A 16,107-nucleotide genomic window follows, 5' to 3' on the forward strand; every position below is an offset into this window, starting at 1 on the left:
ACCAGTCCCTTCATGGAGCATCCCCACTTCAAACGAACAATAAATCCACAATCCAGGGCACCCCCGCCTTCAGGACAATGCCCTCCCATCTGCAGCGCCATTCAAGACTTCATCGCCATTGACTTGAATATTTACATATTCCTAGGAGACCTCAATTTTTACTACAAGAACACAGACAACACTAACATGGCTGACCTCCTAGAAAGTATGGCCAACCTCAGACTCTAGCATCTCTGAACCCTTCAACACCGCCACCCCAACACAGTGTAGCTGGTCCAAGGTATCAGAACAAGGTTGGATCAACGTCCTCAACTCCAACCTACCCACTACCACCGAGAACACAAAACAAGCAATGGACAACTTAAACTGGATCACAGCAAGCACTGAAAAAAGTTGCCCAACTAAACCTACCAACCTCAAGAAATGCACACAACACCCCTACTGGTTCACATAACTAAAAATCCAGAAATGCAACTGCAGACAGACTTAACAAAGATGGCGCACCAGTAAGTGCTTCGAGGACCGCATATGCTTCAAAGTTGCCCTCCGTGGGTACCGCCACCTCCTGAAAAACACCAAGATGACCACCCTAGCCACTGCATCAATTACCTTTCCAACAATTGCAAGCAACTTTTCAACATAGTGAAGGAATTCACTACCCCTTCAGAAACAGAAAAAAACATCACACCCTCGCAAGATCTCTGCGAAGCCCTGGCAGTTCCTTTTCACAACAAAATTAATACCATCTACCAAGATTTCGGACCCCAGCCCCTGCTGCAAACCGCATCAACTTTTTCACGCCAACTTACACCCACCCACAATAGCTCACCTCATGGAACCCCCCTCACTGAGAGGCATACAGCAACTATCATGAGATCCATCCCCTCTGGAGCACCTACAGACCCCTGCCCCCACCATGCTTTCAACCTTGGCAATAAACTCATCAGCAAAGAACTCACCAAGGGCCTCAACTCCTCGATCACCACAGCCCAGTTATCCCAGAATTGGAAATACACCGACATGAAGCCTTTGCTGAAGAAGATATCCACAAACCCAGGAGAACTGAATAACTACAGTCCCATCTCTCTGCTCCACTTCTCAGCCAAGGTAATCGATAAGGCAATCAACATCCTGCTCACCTGACATGTGGAGAACCAAGACCTCTTAAACCCCTCCCAATCTGGCTTCAGAAAAAACCATAGCACCTAGACCGCTCTAATCGCAGCCACAGAGGACATCTGAATGCTGCTATACCAGGGAGAAACAGTGACCCTCATACTCCTGGACCTCTTAGCAGTGTTCAACACTTTATACCACCATACACTGATCAACAGACTTCATCATATCGGAATCCGAGCAGCAGCCCTCAAGTGGATTGCATCATACCTCACAGGAAGAATGCAGAAAATCATCCTACCTCCCTACTACTCGCACCCTAAGAACATCAACCTGTGGGGTACCTCAAGGCTCATCCCAACCCTCTTCAACACATACATAAACCCCCTTGGCCATCATCGTCATCAGCCATGGACTCAACATCATCTCCTACAACGAAAATACCCAACTCATCCTCTCTCTAACAATCGCAGAACCATCAAAGAGAAGTTCCAAAGAAGTATGAAAGATGTTGCCGACTGGATGAGCAACAACTTCCTCAAACTCCACACTGACAGGACAGAAGTACTGATCTTCAGGAAAGGCAGGGACACACACTGGAACGAAGAATGGTGGCCCCTGGAGCTGGGTCCGATACCCACTGAACACACACCATCATCCTCGACAGCCAGCTATCCATGAAGAATCAAATTTGTGCCGTCTCCACCGCCTGCTTCCCCACACGCCATATGCTTACGCAGGGTTTCAAATGGCTGCCATCAGACACCAGGCAAACCATTTGCACGCTCTCATCACCAGCAGAGTCTACTGCTGTTAGACCCTCCACAAAGGAATATCAGCCTAACTCATGAAGAAACTCCAGACTATCCAGAACACAGCGGCCAGGCTCATTCTCAACCTTCCCAGACAGCCGCACATAAGCCCTCACCTCTGGAAACTCCACTGGCCACAAGTCATGAAGAGATGCAAGTACAAACTACTCACCCATGCATAGAAAGCATTACAAAACAAAGGTGCAGGGTACCTTAACCAACATGTGACCTTATACCAGCTAAGAGACTCAAGGAGATACGGACACCTTGTCCAAGCTGCCACCTGTCTCATCTGCCAGAGATACAGTGGAAACCTGTCCTTCTCCCATCTGGCAGCCAAGACCAAAGGTCCCTCCCAGGAATCTCAGAGCCTCACCAGAAAGGATCTTAAGTCATGTTCAACCAATAGGAGAACTGACAGCGCCTTGAGACCCTCACGGGTGAATCAATCAGGCTCTACAAATCCTGATTGATTAATTAATGTAACAGGTAGGGCAGGACTGGGATTTGCATTGGAGTTCTAGAGAACGTTTCCAAACTATTTGTAAAGGGTTTTCCGAAACCCAAAAGGTCTAACCTTTGTGACACACTGGCTTTGTCAAAAAAAATGTTTTGCCATTCTACAAATCATAAATGATACTGGGCAGCCTTGCTAAAATGGAAAACAAAATCCACTAAAGCTTTTGATGTGGCCAACACATGCATGCATCTACAAAAGGGTGCGGCCACGTTGTTTTTTCTTCTTTTTAGCTACCGATCCAAGCTGGATCAGTAAGTAAAAAATATAAAAGGCATAAGAGTTTTTTTTTTGTAAGGCAGGAAGTAGAAGCAATACAAGTTATGGTGAGGGAAACATCAACCCAACACAAGGTAGTGGAACATCGAAGTAATGGATGGCGAAGACACAAAAGCAACATGGAGAAGGCCCAGAGAACATGGATGGAGAGAAAGCAACATGAAGGTGTGGGTGTAGGGAAGGAATGGGGAGTCGCACATGTGTGAGCATCAAGTGGAAAGGTGAAGGCAGAAGCAATCAGGCAACAGAAAGCAACGGAGTGCAGGAGGAGAGAAGCGCAGGAAGTGATCCAGACAGAGAGAGACAGACAGAGAGACAGAATGTTGGTGGTGTATAGCTGTGAGGCTGGTAGAAGTGCTACATCTCTTCCCTGTGCATCAAAAACATCTACAAACACCTATGGAGCGAACCATTTTCCAGCAAACATTCTGATTTTTTTTATTTTTTGTCCAAATAAGATTCCTATTTCAGAATCACCCCTAAGGACAACTTCCGCCCTCAGAAGCTTATTCTTGTGATTTTAGAGTAGTTGCCACAACAGTTTAAATGAGGACATGACTGTACTTCACGGATAGCTTCTGCCCAGTGTGTGACAGTGTGGCCAACTGTTTACATGAACCCAGACGGCCTGATAAGCATCAGATGACCTTCTCCTACATACAGTACATTGGAAATGCAAGTGAACACTTCCTCTTTTAAACTTTATCTTTTTTATTAAAGAAAACGGATCCAAACGACAGAGTAACCTCGTTCCTGCCACACAAGAAGCATGCTGCATGTATAAATTAATGCCAGAATCTCCACTTACTGTTTTTAATAGGCAGTGCTGTCATTGGCTCTCATCTAAAATTCCTTTTATGGAGTATTTTCGACTAATGTTTGAATATCATAAAAAATAACTCTGTGCCACATTACGTATACTGGCATATGGCTTAAAAAAAAAAACCTCCGTCTACCCTGACCGCTGCTGGATGAGATCCCCTGTTAAACTACACTGGAGTGCTGGCAACAGAAGTTTAATCTCCTGAGACTCCCTTCTTACACACTCGCTCACTTGTACTGGAACCGACCTCATTAGGACTGGTACATTCTTAGGGTTCCTAAAAGGAGACTTGTCACGTGCCTCAGATTTTAGGTCTCGCCAAGGCAATGCTTGACCTATCTTTTGAGACATGCTGTATCTAGGATATGAACTTATAAAAAGTCCATCTTTTTCCATTGGTTACTGTTGCTGTCCTTTAGAAATGGGGGCTTTTCGCTGGTGAATACACTTGCAGTACCTCCATTTGGAATTTTGTATCCTCCCATGAGGTCTGCCGCTTTTACATGTGTTCTTACTGGTCAGGTTGTTTATACTTGAGCAAGCTCTTTTTAGTAGGCCTGCCTCTTTGCTCGTTAACTTTTCAGTTTACTTCTGCAGTGAAACTTCTGTTGCATCATTTGCTGTCGTGGTTCATCTCCTGTGCACTCCCGCCACACTGCTTCTGTTGCATTATATCCCTTAATCTCCCCATACCTTCCCCTCATCCTTCCCACAACACTGCTTGCTGGCCTACGCCACCCCTCAGACGCCACTGCTATTTTGCTTGTATTTTTTGTTACTTTACAAATTATTTTATTTATATAGGCACCTAGCCATGGGCTTGCGGAAATTAAACAACCAGCCCATTATCACAAGACGTTAAGCCTGACAGCAGACTCGAACCAGGATCCCCAGCTCACCAGTCGACATCCCTCACTGCTGCACCATATCCATTGCCTAGTCATGTTGCAGGGTGCAGTACCATATGTGGCGAAAAGAGGTCCCAAGGAACACCTAGTGACACCTGCGGTACTGAACCCTCACTATACGGCTTGTTTGGTAAGATGGAAACAGAACTGCCATTTTCACTCCCAGTGCTACAGCACCATTGCAGGTGTACTACATTAAAAAAAACACAACGGAGTTCTTTATTTTTATTAAGGTGGGTACGGAATATATATATTTCATAGGTAAACAACATTCACATTTATAATGCCAATAGCTCCAACTCAAATCAATGCAAGACCAATTGCATTTCCAATGCTTGTTGTGGAATTGCAGGCCTGCCAGCAGTCTTCTGGTCCAGACCTGCTTCTTAGTTCAAAATGATTGAGACCTGCTTCTTGACAGTGCTTAGGGGCTGTACTTTCAGCATATCTGGTGCTCCATAACTAAACTATAACGGAGCAGGTGGATATGAGTCAGCTGTGAAAGGTGCACTCCCCATGCTTTTGTGGTTCACTGTGTATAGAAAATTAAAACCAAGAACACTGACATTTGCTCTTATTATTTTAGCACTCTTCCTAATCCCTCCTGCCCAACGTACGAAAAGCATAATTACATTTCATTTTCTGCTCAGCGGGTCGAAGTTCCCCAACAGGAACTGACTGTGCCATCCAGGTCCCGAGGCGGTGCCCCTCCCACTCCCTGCTGAAAGGGCTGAGGGCTGGGCTGCCGAGAGGGAACTTCACAGGCCGAGGGAGGGCCGGCGAGAAGCATTCATTAGGGAAACAAATGCACCCACCCGGCAGCTTCCCATGAATTGGAGCGCAAGGGCCGGGGTGGGGAGGAAGCGCTTCCGTCTCCACGCCAGCCTGGTTGCCTGCAGCGACATTATTAGAAGCGTATGCAAATTGAGGGGCCAATTAACAGGAAACAAAAAAAAATGAGCGCTCGCCATGACAGGAGGTGGCACCAATGCTGCAATTAAAAGTGGCACTGAGGGGAGCAGTCTAAACAGTCCCTCCCCCCTCCGTGAAGCGCAGATCAGCTCCTGCGGTTTCTCTGTGGTGGCGCAGCCGTTGTGACCGTGGTGCAGTGCACACTCACTGCACGCTGAAGGGCCCTGGCAGCAGCGGGCGTCGCACACTTACCTCGGTCGTAGAGAGCACCGTGTCTTCGTCGAGGCTCAGGACCGCGTCCGTCACTATGTTGTCATAGGGCAGGAAACGGCTGCTCATGACCTGGGGAGAGAAACAGGAAAAAAAATGTAGGAAATCAATAGCTTCTCAATAACTTCACCCAACATGTGTTCATGCATTTTATTTCTCTGACAAATACCGTGTTCTGGATTAGATCTGATTCATGCATTTTTAAAGCGCAGCCATTACTCGGGATACATGAAAACAAAGGATTGACAAAAGGTCACTATGCCCACGAACTCAACAAGGGGCTCGCGCCTAAGAGAATCGTCATGTTTATCATCCCGCCTGTGTAGCTTCATGCGTTGCGTTTACCCATCCGACTGGATTTCTGCCAGTCTCGTGGCAACAAAACCAACTCCAGTAGCTACGCCTAAAACTAACTTGTGGGGGTGGCGGGGAGGTTTACGGCAGAGGCAGACAACATACCACAAGCTCCAGGCGGGAGCAGCAGCGCCATCTCCTCGAACAAGTGCGCGCGCAGGGCCCTTCAGCGCGCGCACCGCCTGAAGCCACTTGGCATGCAGCGCCAGGGGGCCTTACTTAAAGGGCAGTGATGGTGGATAAGCATGGCTGGCTCCGCGCGCCTCCACCGCGCGCAGGGCCCTTCAGCGCGCGCTGCCTCCGCGCAGGGCCCATCAGCGCGCGCGCTGCCGCCTTGAAGCCACTTGGCATGCAACGCCAGGGAGCCTTGCTTAAAGAGCAGAGACGGGACAAGCATGGCTGGATCCGCGCAGGAGGCCAGGCTGTGGGAACAGCTGCTCCAAGGTCAGCACCTACAAATGCCTGCCGGAGACGTGCTGCTTTTTAGATTCACGGAGAGCGCTCAGACATCAGCCAGCAACAATCCACGCCGGCCAAGAGGCAATTCTCCCGACACAGTTTACATGCCCACTGACTCAGTCGGAAGCCATTAGCAGGCGGATTAACAGGGGCGCTGACCTTTCCCTTGTTAAGCCTGCACGGGACCCAGCGCCGCCAGGGTGTGCACGAGCACGGGTACAGCAGGGAGGGGCAGTGCTCTTTCAGGCACGGAGGGTACAAGGTACATATTGTGTCCTCCGGTTCTGCCTGCGTCCACGGGCAAAATACCATCTCAAAGTAGATGTCTAATCTCATACTCTGACGGTGATGGCTCCTCCTTCCAGCAGCCCAGCAATGACCCGGTTTAGAATATGGATCCCAAACTCCTAGCATGGACCACAAGGACCTTCAACTCTACGAAATGAGCTCAATGCGGACCGTCAAGGTTAATCCTTAAATTGGACAACTGAGCCGCACAAAAGGCCTACTAGACACACCAGGTTTCCAACACGCAGGAAGGGGGGTTTGGGGGGCTGCCGAGCCGCGAGGTCTGCCCCCCGGGCAGATTTGGGAGGGGGAAGGGGGGAGAACAAGCGAGCGGCCATTTTGCCGCGTTGGGCTGGCTGGGGTCGGACCAAAAGCAGCCCAAAAGGAGCCCAAAGCCCAAAGCTTAAATAGCGTTCCAGAGTGTTCCCAGCCACCATTTTAGATACTGAGACCTGGTGGCTGGGAACGGGTTTAGTCAGGAGCTTTTTGTCTTTCTGCTTGAGGCTATGGATATTGTTAGTTCTTCGGCGGCTTTCGCTATTTTTAAGGGGACCCGGTTTCAATCCCGGTTTCGGCATAGTTGCACTTTCGGCTTTATGGCGAGGGGCGAGCCCTCGATGCTGGCTGGGCGAGGCGGGCGGCCATCACCTGCGCGCCGCCACAGAAGTTTGCGTATTCCCAGGTAGGTTTGGGACAGGCGGGGCGGGAAACTAAAGGATGTAGGGAGGGCGGCCGAGGCGCGCTGCCAGCGGCGCCCCGCAGTCTTTGGGAATGGAATCGGCGGGGAGGGCGGCGTATTGGTTACGAGCCAAGGGACATTTTTGTAATTCTGGTTTGTGATAGAATGGACATGACCGCACATTGTATGTAAACGGAGCATGCACAATGCAGTGTAGGCTAATGTGCATCATTCATAGTGCTCCTCAGACACTGCCGGCTGAGGCGCGTATGTCCCGAAATAAAGCAGGAATAGCCGATCTGTCAGGAGAGAGATAACGTTTTGGGGAGAAACAATTATGTCTACTCTGCGCCACTTCTATACGAAGGGCTCAAGTGCACCTTTGCACATTGTCTGCTCTGGGTGACGACGCGAGGTCGGGAGGTGGCTCGAACAGCAGCCCAGTCAGACTCCCCGATCATCATCCGTTTTGAAAGAAGCCCGCCTGCTTTCTTTTTTCCCCTAAGTCTGAAGTTGTGTGACACCACCCATTTCACAGACACCAGTGTCAGTCACAGCCATTGAAGCCCCCCTTCGTGTGACCACCCTGACTAGTGCAGGGATGTGGGAAACATAATTCTATGAGGTATTTCTCGTTAGAAACACCACGTAACTGTATGGGAACATTAAACACTCAGCACAGGCATGAACACCGGGGGTAAGGGGGGTTAATAGGGAGAGGGTACGAGGAGGTGGGGGGAAAAACAGGGGGGCGGTGAGGGGGGGCACGCGGTTAGGGGTCCCAGTACACCAGCAGTACTTTTCTTTGGCAGGGGGGCGGCCGGCGTGGGGCTCCAGACTTGGTATGGCTTGGGGCGGCCCGGCGGCACCAAGGAGAAGGGAGGGCTGTGCTTCCTGCAGCAGGCCCGGAGTACACGAGGGTCTCGACGCGGCTGGTTACGAAGGCCCCAGGCGGGCTCGCCAGTCCCACCACCCACGGGCCCCCAGCGGCTTGGGGAGTAAGAAGGCCCCAGGCGGGCTCGGCAGTCCCTCACACCCACAGGGCCCCCAGCGGCCTGGGGATCGTCGGCAGCCATGGAACAACGGCACAGAGGAATACTTGACTAGTCTTGGTAGCAAAGATGAAATTGTGTTTACCAATCAAATCAGCGGGGGACTTGGTGAGGGCGTCGCCTCTTTTTAAGACAATGCAGATGACATTGGGGGCTACAATGGTGGAATGCTCGCGTACAAGTTTACATGCCTTGGGGCCAAGGATATTCAATTCATTGTCCTGTGCTTTCCTTCTACACGATTACAATGCAGATGACATTGGGGGCTACAATTGTGGAGGGCTCGCGTGCAAGCTTTACATGCCTTGAGGCCGAGGATATTCATTTCATTGTCACATGCTTTTCCTTATACACGCTTAAGCACACTGGTACTATATCTAGCATAGGAGTTCGTCATTACCACATCAGGCTTTCTGGGAACCTCAACGTATGTCGCCAGTAGGGTAAGATGGATGGGCAACCTGCGACAATCAGTCTAACAGGAGGATTGGGTGGTCCTTACGCAAGGGTAAGGCGCTCTTAGATAGAGCGAGGTGGTGGTGTTAGCTCAGACAATATTTTGTATAATTGTGGGAATAATGGAGGAGGCCTGTGGTTATGCGAAGCTATGGGTGGATGTTGAACTACATTGGACGGGAGGTTGTGGTATATTTCTTTTCCGACACAGTAGTTCCAATATATACGAGAATAAGCTATCGCGAGATTTACAGAGGGAGGACGCAGCGTATGGTCAGTGTTCCTTTTTTCGACAAGCGGCGTTAGGGGACAGGGAAAGGGTTTTTTTGGGGATCATGAGTACCCCTGAGTGGGTAGCAGGGGTAGGTTGTTATACAGAGGTTGTGGCTAGCAAGGTCGGGCAGGAGTGTGTGGTAATCACCGGTGAGGTTTGGTCATGCAGCCACGTAGGAGATCTCTATTGCGGGTGGGAAGGGAGACATTAGACGGGGGTAACGGCGACAGTAATGCTATGCCTTTAAAGTGGTCCGAAGTTGTCGCAGTGATGTTGGGGATATTGGGGCTATTAGCCACGTGCCGTTTTGTTAGAGGCAAAGTCAGACACGGGACCCCATACTATTAAGGCCGACACGTTTGCCGTGCAGTTGGGTCACGTAATCGCAGGAGCGACTATAGCGTAGCTGCACCGCACCAGCAAAGCACTCGATTGGTGAAGCGAGTTTCATGAGAGGAGGACTGATTCAGGCAACCATGCGTCTGTAAGTTTTCTACCGTGGCTGGGGGTTTTTGTTGGGTTGTACAGCGCTATGCACGGAACTCTGTCATTATTTTAGTTTGTCACGTTAGGTTTCCTTGCGAGGTTGCACGGGCAAAGTACAGGGGATGCAAGTACAGTTGGATTCATTCATGGGGGCGCTAAGGTCTCATGACACGATAGAATATTGGTACTGTTGGGGCATGTGTGCAATTTTAGTTTCTGCTCAAAGAGAGGCGGAAGGTATAAAATACGGAGTGGTGCATGGTTACACAGCATTAGGACGCAACGTCAATTCATGTGGTTGCGGTGGCAGTCGTTGGTTCCTTTTAGGAGCAGACGTTAGGTCTTCGTTGCCGGGCGTGTTGGTGAGTAATGAGGAGCAAACATGGATGTTAGAGGAGGGTGCATTTCGCCTAGTAGTATGGTGCGGCACCACGGAGGGGACAGCCGTATGGGACCGGGGTTACGTTTGACTCCAAGAAGCTGTGATGGGGTAGTGGTGTTCGGACACGTTGGGAGTGGAATAGGTGAGGGACATTATGAATATGCGCTTGGGGCATTCCGTGTGGGGTGGGCAGGCGATACATATACATGTTCTTAGGAGATGGGTCGTAAATATGTTCTGGTTGGTGCATCTGTGAATTTACAATAGATTCATGGTGCAACACTTGTCCTGGCGAGGGTATCTGGGATAATGGTGTGTGAGAACAAACGTCAACGCTATGACACTCTTCCATGGATAAGACTACTGTGCAGGGTATTGGGTTTAGGTAGATAGGGGGGAATAAGGTTATATGGCGAATGGCACATCCGGGTAAGTAGCGCGCTCTATAAATGTCTGTGATTGATTGATTGATTGACCACATAGTGGGGGGGAAAGGGTCAAACACGGCTGCACTTTGTAAACCCGAGTAGCTTGGATATTTGAGTCGCCAGACAGGCATGAAATATGGCTTAACATGGTTGATGTACGTAAGATAGGCTCTTAGGTGGCTTATGAACACTGCAACATTTTGATTTGATAATAATCCCTGGAGCGTTATGGAAGGTTGTTCACTATGGTGACACAGTTGAGGAGTAAAAAAAAAAAAAAAAAAAAAAAAAAAAACGTTAAAATAATTCCCTGAGGACCACTTTTTTATTATCGTTTTTGACTAGGCCCAGTTCCTGGGGAATATTGTTTTGCCAAAGGTATGTTCATTAGGTAGGTGGACACGGCATTGCCGATGGGCTGCGCGAGGTCCTGCGCGGGGTTGAAGGTTTCGTAGGTTCCAGCAATGGCTTTATGGAACGAACGGGTCACTGGGGAGTTTCAGCCCTACCTGGATGACTCTTTTTCGTGGCGGGGCCCCGGACTCCACGAACTGCCAGGTGGCGCTGGACAGGTTTCACGAGATCACGGAGGTCCTTGGGGTGCCATGGGCGCCGGTTGAGGCAGTGAGGCCACGCACGGCGCTGTCACCTTTGTGTAAGGAGCTGGTCTCGTGGTTGCTGGAGGCACGGTTGCCGGCAAGCGAGCAGCGACGGATGATGAGGCGGCTCGAGGTGATGGAGCCAAACCGCAAAGTGGCAGTGTGGGGAAATTCAGAAAGACAAGTGGGGCCAGGCACGGCGCTGTCAATTTTGGGAAGGGGCTGGGCTCGGTGTTGCTGGACACACGTTTGCCGGTAGACAAGCAGCGGCGGATGTGGAGGCTGCTAGGGGTGAGGGAAGCAAGGAACACAGTGCCAGTGTGGAATTTCAAATGACAAGTGGGGCCAGGAACGGCGCTGTCAATTTTGGTTTTGAGCTGTCTCGGGGCTTACTGGAGGTGACGGAGGCAAGGCACAATGTGCCAGTATGGAAATTGAAAAGACAGTGGGGACGGCATGGCATGGACAAATTTGGGTATGGAACGGGCCGTGGGTTGCTGGAGACACGGTTGCTGGCAGACAGGCCGTGGCGGATGTTGAGGCGTCTAGAGGGGATGGAGGCAAGGCACGAGGTGCCAATGTTGGAACGTCAAAAGACAGTGGGGCCAGGCACGGCGCTGTCACTTCTGGGTATTGAGCTGGTATTGGTGTTTACTGGGAGCACGGTTTCCGGCAGGCAGGTAGCGGCAGGTGTTGAGGCGGCTCGAGGTGATGAGACATGGCACAAAGTGCCAGGGTTGGAAATTCAATGACAATGGGGCCGGCTCGGCGCGGCCAATATTTGGGTTGGTTGGACGCGGGTGTTGATGGAGGCCTGGTGGCCGGCAGACAAACAGCAGCGGATATCGGGGCGGCTAGAGTTCTGGGGGGCATAGCACATGGGGGTAGTGTAGGAAACTCATGTGCTGGGGGGACACCGTGGTTTTGCGGGCGAGTGGTACGTGTCGGGGAGGTTAGCGGGGTGGAAGCCTCAGGTAAGGGCGGGGGGAGGATAGCAGTGGTAGGGCACGTTCCGGCTTCGGAGTTGTGGGGCGTCGGAAACGCATGGACGGTGGGGCGGCCGGGGGGACATTCACGCGTCGGTGGCGATGATCCGCAGTGGTATCGGCGTCATGTGCGCAGCGAATTTCTTTTGAACGCGCACGGGAAGTGAGGGGGTATAGTTATTGACAATGGTTGCTCGTGCAGGTCAGGAATGGTTTCTTAGCCCGGGACGTGTTGAGTTGGATGGCGGAGCTTTCGTTTGTAAAGAAGGCCAAGTGGCAAGCACGGGATAGCTTACTTGGTGGTAAGCTGAGTCTCAATCCTGAATGGTTGCAGGTTGCATGGGTCAGGGAGGCCCGTTATTGGGGGGTGCGCCGTGAGTTGGGGGCAGGCGGTTGACGTCTAAATTTTTTGCATCAAAAAAGGGGGGGTGGGGGGGGCAGGAAAAGGGGGAGGCGGTGTAAGCACCTAACCTCCGCCTTTCCCTGGGTGGCGGAGTTGTTTTTGATGTTGGTCAAGTTTGGCTGGATTTCGGTACTTTCTCGTGAAGTTGGGGAGTTGGGAAACGGGAGCGGGGAAAGCGTAACCAGTTTGGGAGTTGACATTAGAGGGTAGTTAGTTACAGTTGCAAGAAGGCAAATAGGAAGGTAGGTCTTGGGATGTTTTGGAGTTAGGAGGTAGGGGATAAAACTGGATAGTATTATGATGTAATTGAGTTATATGTTTGTATATTGCAGGGTGGGGGATTTTATCATGTGGGGATCGTAGGGGTGGGGGGAGTAAAACAAAAAGGGGTCAGGTAACTCGATGTTTAGAGAGGTTTCAGTTTTGTAAGGCAGTTGCCAGTTTAATAAATGTGATGTGCACCTGTTTCAATAAAGCGGCCTTTTACACACACAAAATGGTAGTCGGTGTGCTTGCCCCCCTTCCTCCCTCCCAAGGGGGGTTTGGGGGGCAGCCGAGCCGCAAGGTCTGCCCCCCGGGCAGATTTGGGAGGGGGAAGGGGGGAGAACAAGCGAGCGGCCATTTTGCCGCGTTGGGCTGGCTGGGGTCGGACCAAAAGCAGCCCAAAAGGAGCCCAAAGCCCAAAGCTTAAATAGCGTTCCAGAGTGTTCCCAGCCACCATTTTAGATACTGAGACCTGGTGGCTGGGAACGGGTTTAGTCAGGAGCTTTTTGTCCCCGCCCACCCTCCCCAGGTTTTGGCTTGGGTTTTTGGTTGTGCTGGGAAGGTTAGGACAGGAAGGGTTTTTTGTGTCAGGTGGCTGGGTTGGGACAGGTGCACAGGGGGTGTTTATATGTAAGTTGTCGCTTGGAACAGGTGCTGGCGGAGTTGTTTTTGATGTTGGTCAAGTTTGGCTGGATTTCGGTACTTTCTCGTGAAGTTGGGGAGTTGGGAAACGGGAGCGGGGAAAGCGTAACCAGTTTGGGAGTTGACATTAGAGGGTAGTTAGTTACAGTTGCAAGAAGGCAAATAGGAAGGTAGGTCTTGGGAGGTTTTGGAGTTAGGAGGTAGGGGATAAAACTGGATAGTATTATGATGTAATTGAGTTATATGTTTGTATATTGCAGGGTGGGGGATTTTATCATGTGGGGATCGTAGGGGTGGGGGGAGTAAAACAAAAAGGGGTCAGGTAACTCGATGTTTAGAGAGGTTTCAGTTTTGTAAGGCAGTTGCCAGTTTAATAAATGTGATGTGCACCTGTTTCAATAAAGCGGCCTTTTACACACACAAAATGGTAGTCGGTGTGCTTGCCCCCCTTCCTCCCTCCCAAAAGCTGTTGGTAGAAAGAAAGGTGAAGTCACACCTAGATTAAAGTCAAGGGCGGTGTGTACGGGAGATCTTGAGATATACACTGCTTTTCTCCAGGCAGACCAGAACTTTTTATTTTTAACTGTGGTTCCATCCTTCTGAAGTTCCAATAATGAAACAAGTTGTCTCCATCAGTGTTTGAGGGGATAGCAGGGTCTTTTGTGAAGTTGTAAAGCACCTACCTTACTTTCTCCTTCGATTACTATTACAGGCACAGCAGTGGCAGGCCAGCGGTGTTTGGCGGGAAGAGGCTTATCGCAATTCCACAACACGATGATCTGAAAGACACACAACTTTGGGTTACATGCATGCTAGCATTACCTAGATCTCCTCCTAAAGAGACCACAGCATACCTCACTCAATGACTGTTTTATGGAACTAATCATAAAATTAAACGAGTTTTGTAGTATACAGGGCCCGGTAGTCTCTCTTAACCCTATAACAAACATCTGTAGAGCAGAATGTTCAGATTCGATCATGCTCCCCTCTCGAGCATCCACACAAGATAGGTAACTGGTTTGGACAAAAGCACAACAATAATTATTATAGCCCCGTGGGACTTTAACAGAGCACCAGCAACTAAACATTTAAGATGGGCAAGCAATCAGAAATCTAGGGATGAAGTTCCTAAGTAAAATATAGAGTTCTGTAGATATTCAGCCCCATTACGCTGCTTTATGCCCTTCTGCGCTGAAAATTAAGCTGGCTACAAAAAATACTGAGAAAGGTTAGAACAGCTAGGTAAGCACTGGAGGTTTAAAGTGTGAGTGAGTTAAAAATACCAAGAAAAATTGGACAACCGCAGAACAGTAACTCAAAGCCCTCATCACCAGCAGACTAGTCTATGGCAACGCTCTCTATATCGGTATCTCTATCAAGCTCACCAAGAAATTCCAAGTAGAACAAAACACAGCTGCCAGACTCGTGCTCAACCTTCCCCAACGAACACACATTTCCAAGCACCTAGAGGACCTTCACTGGCTCCCCATCCAGAAACACGCAACCTTCAAACTCCTCATCTACAAGGCTATGCACAACCTGTGCCCAGACTACTCCAAGTACCGCATCCACGCCAACATCCCTTCCAGACACCCCGGATCAGCAGGCCGCCTCCTTGCACACATCCCTGCATCCTGCGCACGAAAATAGGAGGAAGCTCCTTCTCTCATAGTTCCCCCAAAACCTGGAACAAGCTCCACCTGCCCACCAGAGGAACCAGCTAGCCCCCTTCCCCTGCCCTTTCTGCAAGCATGGAGACCTTCCCCTGTTATTAAGGCACCACACAAATCCTAACATAACAGAAACAGTTGCTACGACGTGTGAATGACATGGTTACATCGGACTGCTTCACATTCCCAGCTTATAACAAATTCCAAGAAGAAAAGATTTGTAAGATCAAATAAAAAATGCAAAATACAGATGGAAGCAGAAGAGAAAAAAAGGATTTTGCAAAACAATGTAAGCTTTGAAACTGGCATCAAAGAGAAAAGCTTGCAGAAAGTGTGGTGAGGCGCTGAGTAGGCTGCAAGATGTTTCTTTCAATGTTTACATGTTTATGGTACGGGCCTTAGCATGCCTATGATTAGTCATGTGGCACGCCTAAGCGTGGGACAAATAGTAAACTTATTGTGGGAGGGTTACCTTGGAACTAAATTATGTATGAGCCAAAAAGGAGAATCCATTCACCCACTTAATATACACAAACAGACTCCTAAATAGAACTGGGACTGTAGAAATACTGCAGGAAATAGTCGCAGCCCATCACGGGACTCCTGTATTCGAACTAGAGTACAACATTTTCTGGTAAAGCAATTACATTTCACACAATATCAGCCATGCTTGGGGTAGCATTCCAAGTATTTGCAAGTTCTGGAATTCTTAACTCTCAAAGGGAGACATTGCGGGAATAGTATGTAAGAACGATGTTGATACCTTATACTCAATGTTGTTACCGGACAACGCAGTCTGACCGAAATGCATGAAGGCACCCCATACAATTAGCTCTGGACAGAGCTCTGAATGGGTGTATTTTTGCAGTATCCACTATCCTGCAAAGACGAAAGTCACCAGTGGGTAGAACTGGGCATTTATTACCCATATAGGAGACTTTCTGCGGAGATGTTTTTTCCGAGCAGTGGTCTTAACATCTCAGAGTCTACACATCTTGAGAAGCCTCACCTGCAGCCAGCTGTAGCTTTCTGTGTTCAAAAGACCTAT

General features: G+C 49.6%; 1 protein-coding gene across 1 annotated transcript in view; it reads right to left on the bottom strand.

Annotated features, from left to right (window-relative positions):
* The window catches only part of EXT1 (exostosin glycosyltransferase 1), a 344,101-nt gene that overhangs the window by 15,930 nt on the left and 312,064 nt on the right, over positions 1-16,107 (bottom strand). Inside the window, exons 7-8 of the mRNA XM_086966142.1 lie at positions 14,073-14,168; positions 5,620-5,709 (exon numbers count right to left, since the gene is read on the bottom strand). Coding sequence (XP_086822268.1) covers positions 5,620-5,709; positions 14,073-14,168 — 186 coding nt within the window. The remainder of the gene's footprint in view (positions 1-5,619; positions 5,710-14,072; positions 14,169-16,107) is intronic.

This window comes from Lissotriton vulgaris, chromosome 4_1 (assembly GCF_964263255.1).
Source record: "Lissotriton vulgaris chromosome 4_1, aLisVul1.2, whole genome shotgun sequence".
In the NCBI taxonomy this organism is placed as follows: Eukaryota; Metazoa; Chordata; class Amphibia; order Caudata; family Salamandridae; genus Lissotriton; species Lissotriton vulgaris.